Source organism: Nasonia vitripennis, chromosome 2, assembly GCF_009193385.2.
Source record: "Nasonia vitripennis strain AsymCx chromosome 2, Nvit_psr_1.1, whole genome shotgun sequence".
Classification (NCBI taxonomy): Eukaryota; Metazoa; Arthropoda; class Insecta; order Hymenoptera; family Pteromalidae; genus Nasonia; species Nasonia vitripennis.
In genome coordinates, this window is record NC_045758.1 from 12,780,158 (window position 1) to 12,793,725 (window position 13,568).

Here is a 13,568-nt window from a genome sequence, read left to right on the forward strand (position 1 = left end):
ACGTGCGACTGAAAAGTATGGTGCACCTGAAAAGGCATACTTACGGAACGATTAATTTCTGTTACTTTTTCCCATGTAACGGCCAACTGACTTGGCCGCAGGGGGTGTCCCAAGTGGAACCCACCTGTTGACTTTCTGCGTGGCGCGAGCGAGCGAGACTCTGCCCTGCGAGTGTTCTTATTCCTCCAAGATTAGCATAATTTCTAGGACCATGTGGTCTCGTAAACTTGCGATGCTTTGGGAATGTTTTTAATTTTTTTAATGATGCATGGGTGCATGAAATTAACGCTATCTCGGCGGTGGCCGATCTTCCCGCCAATTTCGTGAGAATATCGATTTTCTCCGTACTCGAGCTCACGATCAAATTTGTAAACGATCGTTATTTTAAAAAAAGTAGTTTACTACGATTACAAAGTCAAACTGTAACCGAATCATACGAATCCTTTTTTTCTAACCTCGTGTAACGAATCGCCACTTTCACTTTTACGCACCCGAAGGGGATGATCGTCGGCTCCCGCCTTTTCCCACTATGCGCGCGGCGGCCAACCTCAACCGCACCATCCATACACTATCTTTGTCAGGAATTACTCGTGGCTCAGTCGCGCGAGAATGCACCGAACGATTACCGCTTCCACGCAGGGGGGCATTACGAAAAAGAAGTTAAAGTTGCGACTTGACTTGTGCGCGCGCTGCGCAGTTCCCATGAAGGTCCGTTGGGGGTAAGTAGCCGCCATATGGCGCAAGAGCGAGCGAGCGAGAGGCAAGTGCAGCGCCGGGAGATTTAAATAACCGTTGGATCGGAAGCTACGTCGACGAGGACTTCCCTCTTGTACACGCCACTCTCTACGCCCAGTCGTATTACGAGCTAATTCGTCCGAGTTCGTTGCAGGGGATGTGTGGGTGCTTGATTTTTTTTATATTGTAACGTTCGCCCGGTGAAGGATTCGTTGTACGTTAGCACTGGATGGATCGATCTATACCTAGTCAGGGGTAGTGTAGGAGTGTTTGCTCGGTAGTGATTCACGCGCGTGGATTGGAAAAAATCATGATTTTTCACGCGTCATCAGTGTAAACACAGATGCTCGAACGTTGTACAATAGAACGAAGTAAAAATCCTCTGTATATAAACTAAAAAACAAACACGACTCTACACGGGGGTTGGCGAAGCGAGCGTCGAGGTAAATTTTCGCGCGATTGTTATTCAAGGCGATCGGTCCGAAACGTTAGCGCCTCTGCCAGGCGCTGTGTGTATACATATATACGCAAGTCGCACACGCGATGTTACCTCCGCACATTAGAGCCCAAAGTATATATACATATACAGCTAGCCGTGTGGGAAGGTGTAGGAAAGACGAAGCGTTGGGCGATGGGACACGCAGGACGCGATTCGTAAGTAATGACCCCCCCTCGCGATCGCGCGCGTATCCCTGACTTCCTGATTTTACCTGCAGCCGTGACATTCGAGTATACGAGGGTGGAATCACCTTGCCTCTCTCTCTCTCTCTCTCTCTCTCTCTCTCTCTCTCTCTCTCTCTGTATTGCACTCACGTAACATATACGCGTTGCGCGCTGCGCTGGTGGCGGGGGCGGCGACTTTCAGCCCGACCAATCGCAACCCTCGAAGTTCCGGTCAGTCGTCCCGCAGAGAGACACTAAGCCGGAGGGAGATATAGGCAGCGCCGGTAGTTTGCACCCCCGCCACGAGGTTGTTCTCTCTCTCTCTCTCTCTCTCTCTCTCTCTCTCTCTTTCTCTCCTCGGGCTCCTCTAACTGGAGCATCGCTGCCGAGTCCTCGGCTATTGTCTCTCGCGACGAGTTGTGTGTCGGATCGCGCTACCGGCGAGCTCTCTCGGTTTTTGGGTAAGCTTTGGGACCTATAGTCAGTTGCGGTTGAGCCGTCGCCGGGATTAGGCGCATCTTCTTTCACGTTCGCGTATTGGAATCTTTAGGTGTGTTTCTCGGGCTTGACTCTGCACTGAGTATTGTGTTTGGTTTTTGCAGTTGGATTTTTTACTAACGAATCTCGTTGTTGTTTTGCAGCTTCTCAACACAGTGGTGCTTCTCACGCCGACGAGGACAGGGAGGACGAGGAAGACGCAGAGACGAAGTGCACAGTCTGCGACAAGCCGTTCCTCGATATCGAAGTGTGAGTGTCATGCATTTGATTTATTTTTAATTTTTACCTTTCTGTACATATAGACGTTGCACAAAGCGCACATCGCTCATTTTTTATTCATCCGATCAGCACGCTCTTTAAAAAAAAAGCACGATCGACATTCTAAGCCTCATCAGATCTACATCAACGCTCGGAGCGATTAGAAACGAATACTTTATTCGCCCGCGCGAGCAATTAGCAGAGTCAGACCGACCCATCAAGCCGAACAATCGCGAGCTTTGTTTTGTTAAACGATCTCGTCACTTAGGTAACGACGCCGCTCAAAAAGACCGCCGCCATCGCACTACTTTCTCTTCCACCGCGCACATACGCGCAGAAAAATCGAGAGTCAAAATCAGAGATGGTTGATTACGCGCACGCTCCGAGCTTACGCAAGCGATCGGCCGCGATAGTCGCAGCGAAGCGCGTGTCGGCGATACTCGAACGTCAATTATTAATTAACCGTACGCGCGCGCGTACTCTCTCTCTCTCTCTCTCTCTCTCTCTCTCTCTTTCTCCGATGGGAGAGGGTCGCGTTATCCACGCTCGGCATCTCGATGAACGAACGCGTACACGCATACGATCACGCGAGCCTTTCCATACCATTTCAAGTCGCGCGGGCGCGTGCAAGGGGTGAGTCGGAGCGTTTAGACCGGCGAGTGCGTGTATTCGTAACCGAAACTCGGCTGAGTAAGGCAGTGATTTCTTCGCTTGATCCTTGTTGACTTTTCGCTTTTCTCACGCTCGCGCTGGACGCAGAGGCATCGATTTCACTGGCGGACGCTCGCGATATGCGCAGTGTCATTGCCTGCGTCGCTCTGCCCCTTTCCTATGTATGGGACTTCATATGTCATCGTCGAGAAATTCATTATTACTTATCGATCCTCGTTCGCGTTTAAAATTTAATAATTCGCAAGCTGACGACCCGATGCCCTACGGCTAAAAGAGTTTGGAACGAGGCTATTCCGAGAATGTATATTGGGGTATAAACGCAGTCACTTAATGAAGCGTAACGACGGCAAGCTGACGTGACGTTTATGTATACGGCGCTTGACACCCTCGAAGTAACATGCGATGCGCCGCATCGGACAATGCGCGATGAGCAGTCAAGTACTCGATTACATGGCACAGACGATGGCTCTTAAAAGCGATTGTCCTCTACACGGCACGGTAGATTTTCTGATTAGACTCGATACACTGACCGTCACGCTTTTTACGTTCCATAGAATTACGTGAAAAGGGGGCCGGCTTCGCCAATTACAGATAGTTTTGACCCCCTATAGACTAAATTTCGTTCGAATTACGCTTACTTCATTTCGCGGCGTTTTGAACTATTGATTTTATTCGCGCATGCGTTTGATGCGAGATTGTTAATTTCACAAGAGACGCACTGCCGGCGTCAATTATTTCCGCGCATCCGGCGCGTCAAATCAAATAAATCTCGTACAAGGACGATAAAAGAAGGAAGAAAAGAAAAGTGGCCGGATGGCCACTTGAAGCGATCGCGTGAGCGGCATCGAAAGATTCACCTGTTGTTAAGCGATGATCGTCGTTAAAACGGCTGGCGAGCCTCGCATTTTCGGGACGACGGAGCTTCTCCAGCCCATAACTCATAGGCCTCCGCACGGCAGCGTGCGCGATCGCGTGCTCGCTGCTCGTCCCGTCGTCGTCGTTGTCGTCGTCGTCGGCCACCACCCACTATACTATCTCAGCAGCGCGATAATGGCTTTCACGCGCTCGCGCGAGCGATCGATTCACTCGGCAGTCAGCTAATCCCCCTCTCTCCGCTCTCTCTCTCTGTTACAGGCTCAACAACCACCTGGTCGTCTGCCACCGGTACCCGGCCCGCGAGCACTGCTGCTCGAGCTGTCCCAGCGGTTACGCCTGGCGGCCTCTGCTCGTCCGACACCGGGCTCTGGTTCACGGAGACGTGCGCAAGTACCCCTGCGAGAACTGCCCCAAGGTAGGTATCAGAGATCCAGTGCGGCACGGCCCGTCTGACCCCAGTCTCTCCCGTGAGCCCCACCTAATCAAATTTTCGCTAATAGCCGGACGACCCGCAGGTTTTCACGGATCCATCGAACCTTCAGCGGCACATCCGGGCCCACCACGTTGGAGCCCGCAGTCACGCCTGCACCGAGTGTGGCAAAACCTTCGCCACCAGCTCCGGACTCAAGCAGCACACCCACATCCACAGCAGCGTCAAGCCCTTCCAGTGCGAAGTCTGCTTCAAGGCCTACACCCAGTTCTCCAACCTCTGTCGGCACAAGCGCATGCACGCCAAATGCCGCATGCAGATCACCTGCCCCAAGTGCAGCGCCCAGTTCAGCACCGTCACCTCGCTAACCAAGCACAAGCGATTCTGTGACCCGAACGCGCCGCCCCAGTCCGGCCAAGCTGTCAACATGCCGCAGCCCCAGCCGCAGCCCAACCCCTTCCTATACCCGCGCCAGCCGCTAAGCTTCTACCCGCCGAGCCTCATCAGCCACTACTCGGCCTCATTCTTCCGGGGCGCCGGAAACCTCCTCGGACTGCCGCTGGTCTTTCCGACCAAGAATCACGCCGAGGAGTCACTGGAGCAGCAGCAACAACAGTCGCAGCAACAGCGCCCGGAGAGCCCCAGGCAGGAGAGGTTCTCGCCGCCGCGAGCGGCCCTGCCTCCGATGGAGTCGACTGCCCAGCAGCAAATGCACGCCGCCAGCAAGGTCTCGCCCTCCGCGGCCGAGGAGGCCACCTCCAGTCTCAGGCCCTCGCCGGCTCGCCCGCCACCGGCGGCCACGCAATCCGAGCCTGAGGAGCCGTCCAGCCCCAAGCCGCAACAGCAGCAGCAGAGTAACAAGCGCCGACACGATTCAGAGGACGCTGAGGAGCAGCAGGAGCAGGGTAGCTCTGGATCCGAGCAGCCCCTCGACCTAAGCGTCAAGACCAAGCGCAGAAGGACTCAGGAGCCGGAGCCCAGCAGCAATCCTGAGCCGGAGCTCGAGACTCGCAGCGAGCAAACGGAGCCCGAGCCAGTTCCCGAGAAGCGACGACCAGAGTTCTCACCGGTGCAGACGGTTCCTGAGGACTTGGTTACTACCCCGCAGTCGCGACCTTCTAGCAGAGTCAAGAGCAGCGAACAGCGAGAACGCGAACGTGAACGCGAACGCGAACGTGAACGCGAACGCGAGCGGTCCGAGCGACCGCCCTCCGAGAGCAAGGAGAGCCTGTCCAGCCCCGTGATGAGGAGCAGCAGCCTGCAGGTACCGCCATCCGAGAGTCCGCAACAGGCGGAGCGCACGCCACCGCACATGGCCTATCCTAGACCCATCCACCCGCTCTTCCTCGAGTCGATGTACCGCAACCCGACTAATCCGTTCCCTAACTTCCCCGGCAACAACCCAGCCGAGCACCGTCTTCTCCCCATGCCCTCGTTCGGACCCGGACGCATGCCCTTCTTCGGGCCGCTCATGAACGGACTCGGCGCACCCAGACCCTCCGGAGGCTACGACGTGCTGGCCCGTCCGTCCGCTGCTGGCTTTCCTGGAGTCAAGTCCTTCCCGGAATCCGTGATGGCTCCCCATCAGCAGGGGCCGTTTGCCGGTCACGCTCACGGCAAGATCAAGGACCGCTACTCCTGCAAGTTCTGCGGCAAGAACTTCCCCAGATCGGCCAACCTGACGCGGCACCTGCGCACTCACACCGGCGAGCAGCCCTACAAGTGCAAGTACTGCGAGCGCAGTTTCAGCATCTCCAGCAATCTGCAGCGTCACGTGCGCAACATCCACGACAAGCAACGGCCCTTCAAGTGTCCCATGTGCGAGCGCTGCTTCGGTCAACAGACGAACCTCGACCGACATCTCAAGAAGCACGAGGCCGACGACGGCAGCGGTGTCGTCTCCGTCGCTGACTCGGCCGATAGCAGCAACGAGAACGAGCGTGAGGAAACTTCCACCTACTTCGATGAGATCCGCTCGTTCATGGGTAAGGTAACGTACGGCGGCGATACGTCCTATGGTCTGCCGCCCCATCACCCGGCCTACCTGCCGAGTCGACTTCGCGAGGTTCATGAGGCACACGACCTTATGGATACTGTTGTGCTGGGAAAGAGAAAGTACGACGACGACGAGGACAGCGAGGGCAGAGTCACGCCGGCCGACGGGCTGTCGCCCATCGATCCCAAGGAGTCGTCACCTCCGCAGTTCGATCTCAAGCTCAGCGGCAAACGGGAGCTACTGAATAATAACACCGCCGAGCCGGTCATCGAGATCTCGACATAGTCGCGACGAGCCTGGCCGTATTCGTGGCTTCCCGAGCTAAGGCGCTGAGCGAGACTATTCGCTTTTGACTCTATGAACGTATTTTATAGATAGATTCGATCGTGTTTTGTGGACGTTCTGCGCAAGGCAGATGAGCTCTTCAGAAAGAGACGAAGCAAGGAACGTGATTTGGATACTCGACGCGTTAAATTCACGTTAAATTCAAGTTGGCGCCTTAACTCTGTGTGTAAAGATGACTTATTATTATTATAAACACAAGGTGGATGAGAGGAACGGTCGGTTTTTCGAGTATTATTTATTATATTTAATGTTAACTGTGTCCGTTATTACTTGCAGAGGCGATTCGTTGTTGATTAGAGAAAAAAAAATTAAGATTCGTTCCTGATTAGTGACTAAGTTATTTTGTTATTCGCGAGAGTGACATGTACTCTCGGTGTGGTGGTGAATACGATGCGATGAGTGACGGATGGGGTTGATTGCATTGGCTGAACGAATTGTTGTTCGAAATTAACTTAGTCAAGTATAAAGCCAAAGCATTGGATGGATTATAGAGGTGTAGCGAGGATTAACGAGAAAGGATGTAATTATCTGCGATTAATAATCAACGACAGCGGAATGTACAAATCTCTACTTTAAGCGATATATAATGACGTTTGTAAAAAGTCCACGTAATTTTTAATGATCATTATGAAATACAGCATATAAATATATAGAGAGAAAAAAATGTGAATATTATTTGAAGGAAAATAAAAATAATGCGTAGAAATTTTAGTAATGAGTAAGAAAAAATGTCACTTTAATCATCTTGCAATTGTTCGGTGCGACTCTATTGTAATTCAACTATGTAATAGTTGCATTTGACGAGAACAATAAGCACCAAGATTATTATGTGTAACTATAGGACACGCTAAGAAATTCGAGAATTAAGAATTATACAATTTTTATGCTCGATTAATTTTAACGGTTTTTCTTTCGTTTACATCCTTTTGCTAAAAGTGATAAGTGAGATTGCACACGTTTTTACATAAAATTCTACAAGTATGTACATGTTCTCTAAATAGCTCTTTATCTCTTTTTCCGTAGGCGATAGATATATTCTTACGGTTTACGTAAGCGTAATTACAGTTATAACAATTACATAGTAAATATAATTATAAATATTGTATAGAAACCTCCATAATACATTAATTGCTATTAAAAATTACATGGATATATTCTTTCCTTAAGTGAATCCCAAATTATTCGTTAGTCACACATCGCTTCGTTCATTTGGTTTTATTATTTTTTTTTTTTGTACACTTTTGTTTTACATTTTTGTAAGCGTCTGTTTTTTTTCGAATTGCATTTATAATGAAATTTAATTTTCTTGAACTTTTATAAATATGCCATCTTGGGCTCAAGTAAATATCTGCTTGTCCAAATGTCGGTCGATAAGTCAGGTTGCTACGTAAATCAAAATCTACGCGAACATTCGCATGGACATTTTCATTTGTTATTCTTATTATTTTTATGTAAATGCTACTACAAGCATGATATAATATCGACGTTCAATACAAATGCATAGCAAACAAATAATTTGTTCACGTTTTAGAAACGTCGGTAACATCGCTACCTGCACGGCTGCACCGATGGAATTCCAGAGTACCGTTCACAACCGTCAGATGACTCCTAGCATCGGTTCCGGCACACGCAAGCGCCACATTCGAATCAAGCGCAAGCACCGCAACTCTGCACCCCGCACAAAACCAAAGTTCATCGGTCCTCGAAAAATCGCCGAATTTTCATCAGCACGCACAATCTTACGTAAGTCTTTCAAATGACTCAACACACATTAGCTATCTCAAATTCCTCGATTTAGTTTTACATAACCACCGCATTGTTCCCAATATACATACGCGAATCTAATGTTTCCATGCAAACCCTATCAAGCTACGGAGGAGATAGCGCACAGAATCTCCAAAGCTCTCACACAATTCAGCCCGCGTTGAAGTGCGTAATCAGTCCGCACTCCTCGTTTGCATGTATAACACATAACGCAGTCTAGAGGCCAGGCCCCGCAAGAAACGCGCAACATAAACTTGGCGTACACTCAGGAATTTAAAGAATCGACCGCGGCGGGGCGATAGTTAACAAAAGAGCGTCTATCCTGACTTGCGCGCTTGTGCCGCTCGCGCCCGAGATCGACTCTCGATGAGGCAATATTCAACGCGCGAACGAACATTATTGCCAACGGTAACGTTGACAAAAAACGCCGGCGAGCTAATCACGAAATTCCAGCGCGCGCGTTCGGGAAATCGCGCGTCCGCCTCTCTCGCGCCATTTAGAAAGTGGAAAAAATCAATCTTTGCGGAGAGCGATACTCGCCGAGAGACGCCTTCGCTTTTAGGCATTTTTTCCTTCTCGCTCTTATCGCACGACGCAAATTTTTCAAGCATGTTATACGAGCGCGCAACGATCCGTCGTTAATTAATTAGCAAAGTGGGGACAGCTTTTGCCTTTTTCGAATCGATGATTCGTTGAAAGCTACTTAGTGGCAAATTATCGAAACGCTCTCTCGCCGAATCGATTTTTGGCCGTTACACCGAGATATCGACTAAAAATCAATTCGTATACGCGCACGTTTCGAGCGGGCGCAGGAGCGAATCGACGAGGATATTGCAGAGCGGTAGCGCTCTTATTCTGTCGGTAAGATGATAGATCGTCGCCGTCGTTGGCGGAGAAAATCGAAAGCACCTGTCGAAGAGCCGCGCGCTGCGCTGGAAATTCAAACGACCAGTCGCGCCGTTGTATATATAAAACGCGCTCGCGCGAGTAGGAGGAAAAGCGACGGTGAAATAGGAGAGCGCGCGGTTCTACGCTGAAAAAAGGGGATAAGATTAGGAAAAGTGAATGGCTGCTTCGGCAAGAGACGAGCAGGAAACTGCTCCGCCATAAGGATCTCAAATTTTTCCTTTTCCGCAGAAGGCTTATTAATTCCCGCATCGAGCGTTGCTCCGCAGGGTGGTCAGTATACTATAGCAGACTGCAGTGCTCGTCGTTTGCCGCAACCGCGGATAGAGTACGGCGTAGCGTCGTGGCATGAAAATTAGCATAAAGTTGACTGGACTCACCGGCTGCGCGCTGTACACACACACACACGCGCGCGCGCGATATATATATATATATATATATATATATATATATATATATATATATATATTACTCGGATAACACATGGAGAGCGCGCGCGAGAGAAACCGAGCTTGCTGGGGCGTTTTTTACACGAGCCGGGCACTCGCCTAGTCGCGTCTCCTTTCATTTCAACGCATGGTCGCGCACAACCACTCGGCCGGCTCGCGCCAACACACCCACTAATCTCTTTTCATAGACTTTTCTCCCTTCTCTTCTACGTATACACTATATACTATACCCAGAGAGCTGACTGCAGCGCGTCGGAGACTCGTTCTAATCTCGCTCGGATCTGCCGCCTTTGCGTCGTCGTGACGCTTCCTTGACTCGCGATACATCGACTCACTAAAAACGCCATCAGCCTTTCGAAAGTGAATTCGCCTCCCTAGATTGCCTTACACCCGCCTCGCCTATATACCTATACTCTCTGGGTACATGCATATGCGGTCCGCACGCGGGCTTATCAAAACAAAGCGCGCACTCGCGGAAACTTTCGTTTACCGCGCCGCTCATCCGAGGCGCGCTGCAGTGAAACGAGGCGTGAAAAAAATGCGACGCCAAAATTGCCGGCGTTTATGAATAATAGTGGGAGATAAGCATAGCTCTTTTTATTATTATTACGATGAGGAACAATGCGCGCTCTTTCCCACGTAAGCAGGAGTAGGCAGTAGCGCAACGATGCTCGTCCCGTTTTGTCGTCGTTAGGCGCGTGTCTTCTTATACACCAGTAGCTTGCGGAACTCCGCGGAGAACGCCGCAATAAAACTCCTCAATGAGGAAGTTCTCGCCTCTCTCGCGAGCCTTATGAATTCGCTAAACCGGCGAGTGCTACCATTTTCTCTCCGCAGCGACTTTTCCGCTCCGCGGCCATGTAAATTTTACTCCGTGTATACCTGCACCGAAGCGGATGAAACTCGTAATAAAAGAGCGGTTTCTTTTTTTCACCAGCTCAGAGGGGCTACACACCTGACCGCAGAATCGCGAGGATGGTAATTTGCTTCGAGTTGCTGAAAGTGAGTCTTGAAATTTGGCGCTGCGCGCTCTCGTAGGAATGTGTATACACTCGCGTTTTATTACGTGCTTAAGAACCGCAAGACCGTTTTAAGCGCGCGGCGCCGAAAAAATTGAAAATATTTCGAATGTCAGTGTCTGCGCTCGCGTTCCCCATCCCGAATAAAAAGAATCCCCGGGAGATTTCTTCATTGAGCAATGCAATCTCGTACACACAATTTTTTCCTGATCCCCCCCCCCCCTGCACACGAATACACAATGGCGCCGGAGCTTTATATCATACGCCGACGAACTACATGCGTGTATATTGAGTTTTTTTTGCGGCGAGTGAGCGGCATTGCGGTCAATCAGCTGCGGCTGCAATACAGAAACGTCCGAGTCATCGACGACGAAATACCGTTTTACAAGAAATGTGTGGTGAATCGACATGTGTTTTATGCCGGCGGATTACGGGCCATTAAAAATTTTACATACACACACACAGCCTGCAGTCGAAAGCGTCGGGTTCCGTAAGCTCTTAATTGGAATATGTATACGTGTGTTTTTGTTGCAAACTCGCACTTTCAATTTACAAAAGGATAATCAGACCCCTGCGATATCGTCGTCGAAATTAAATTAAAAATCCATACAGCGATCACGCGCACCTGACCCACTGCGCAGCTCGAACCGGCGCTCATCTCCCTCTCGAGGGGCCTGGAACCGATCGCGGCGTGCTCAGTTTCACCTAAACACAGCATAAACGCTCTTTCAGAACGTGTAATGAGAAATAATTGTTTCGCTGCAGCTCGCCGTAACGGGAGCCTTGCGCCGCGCGCGCAAGAGAGAGAGAGAGAGAGAGAGAGAGAGAGAGAGAGAGAGAGAGAGAGAGAGAGAGAGAGTGAGTGAGAAAGAGCGAGACCGGCAACAAAACCATATAATACGAATTCCTCCGCCGCTTCGCACAATCCCTCCCGTAATCAGGCTTGTAATCAGCGATCGGGTTCTACTTGACCCCATAAACTATCGGTTTCATTACTAGCCAGCCGCGCGCACTTTTCATTAGTCCGCGAGAGCTACTACACAGCGGCGGCGGCGGCGGCAGCGGTGGAAAAAAAGTTATAGCGCAGCTGAACAGGCCCTTTAACGCGGCGCCGTGATCCTATCTCGCGATCTAACGATGCAATACCTATAGCCAGACGCGCACACATTCGTACGCGCTGTATAAGCTACAAAGATCATTGCACGGATAGGACTCTCTCGCTCTCTGTATATACGTGCTCCCAAAGCACGCACTGCCGCTTCGGGAGTGGTTCGCGAGTCCGTAATTTCTTTTCTCTTTCCTTCTGCCGCCGCTGCTGCTGCTGCGGAGCTGAGCCGAGAGAGGCGGCATTTCAAGGATTTTGTACGCGCGAGCGCGGCGACTTTCGTTCCGGTGTATATAGGCGCTGCGCATACATACGTACTACTGCAGCAGCACCACGCGATGCCCCGCGCGAATACACTTATTCGACCACACCTTCGTAATCGCGCGAGCGCGAAAAGCCGCGACTTTTACAGGATTCTGTGCGCAAGAGCGCGAGTGAGGCTTATTTTGGGTAATCGGGCCTTGAGAGGCTACGATGGGCGCTGGGTTCGACCGGAGTTGCATCAGTGCGGCTATCGCTTTTTTTTCAGGGATTGCCGGTTTTTTTTTGTTGGTTTGGGTGGGGAGCAATTAGCCGGTTGCCGATCGAGTGCATCAAGGTGATTGACTTCAGGTCGATCGGCTTTTTAGGGATTTTTCATCGGGTATGCAAATCTCGATTTTATTTTTATTATTTACGGTCGCTCTATGAGCCAGTTTTGATACTCGCATACTATGCGATGGAGGTTTTTGCAGCTCTAAACGATCGTTCGAACATGCGCTTTTGGTATAGGTTGCATAGGTTTGCGGAACGATCGTACGAATATTATTAGGGAAAAGGAAAATCGCGAATACGCCACCTGTCGCCACTGGCCGGAAACAGTTCGAGTGGTGGGGAAAGACTAAACTCCAAAACTGCTTTGTTCCACAGTGGTACCACGGTCCACACATACATCACCACACTTTTCCAAAATGGGAACAGCAGCTAAACCTTACCTCTCGGTCGTGAAAAAGTAAACATTCGTAGCGCAGAATCGGTTTCAGTAAATAAAATGATAAAGCTTACGGACGAGTTAGAAAGTGTCCTCGGGTGACCTCGAGTATGGTCGCTAATCGAAATCGCACTTAATTCAGCTTATCAATCCGTAATTTTTAACCCGGACCGTTATCTACATAAAACTTCAATTTCGAAAAATGGAGAGCATACACCCCACTTACGTACCATTCAATAAATCAATCACGGCTCTGAGCAATCAAATTGAATTAACACGTGTAGCAGTTAAACGAACATTGCGTAAAAAAAGAAGTATCAGCCGCGACAAGAAAAGACAGCCAAAGAAGCTCCATTACTATTCATCCGGCGAAGCAGCAGCGATAAAAGCAACTCTACTTCTGGCTCACCCTCTAAGTGGTATAAAGCTAGCGGTCTCGCAGCTCTCTATGCAGAGAACACCTAGACATCTCTTGCTCTCTCTCGCTCCCTCTCGTATAAGTATAGAAAGACGAACGGCCGAGAGCTGCTGAACTGGGCGTGGTCGCGCCAGTTTATGTAAGGCACATACGTTTTTTCGTCACCCGTGTGCTGCAGCAGTGTAGTGCAGCCGTGGTCCTCCGCAGCGCATATGCACCATGGAGCTCTATACTCCCGCGCGCGTCTTTTTGCTCCGACTGGAAACGGCTCTCCTTCTCTCTAGAGCTCGCTCCTAATGCATGCGCGCCTTTCCTGCTCTAATCCTTTCTAAATGTATCCTCTGTCTGACTCGCTCCACCCGTGGTATCCTACGCCCGCACTAGTCTCTCTTTCTCTCTCTCTCGCGAATACGACCGTGTGTCCGTGTGTTGGAGAGAGGAGAGAACACGGCCGATACGCGATC

The 13,568-nt window shown here is 50.4% G+C and overlaps 1 protein-coding gene across 6 annotated transcripts in view; it reads left to right on the forward strand.

The window, feature by feature from the left end:
* LOC100122721 (histone-lysine N-methyltransferase PRDM16) overlaps positions 1–7,184 on the forward strand; it is an 80,329-nt gene extending 73,145 nt beyond the window's left edge. For 5 of the 6 annotated variants that reach the window (XM_031923235.1, XM_031923234.1, XM_008214351.4 and 2 more), the window contains 3 exons: positions 2,040–2,145; positions 3,961–4,117; positions 4,203–7,184. In XM_031923235.1, the coding sequence (XP_031779095.1) occupies positions 2,040–2,145; positions 3,961–4,117; positions 4,203–6,413 (2,474 nt within the window). In that variant the 3' untranslated portion in view covers positions 6,414–7,184. The remainder of the gene's footprint in view (positions 1–2,039; positions 2,146–3,960; positions 4,118–4,202) is intronic. The other variant, XM_008214350.3, reaches the window with a different exon arrangement.
* Positions 7,185–13,568: the final 6,384 nt, after the last annotated feature.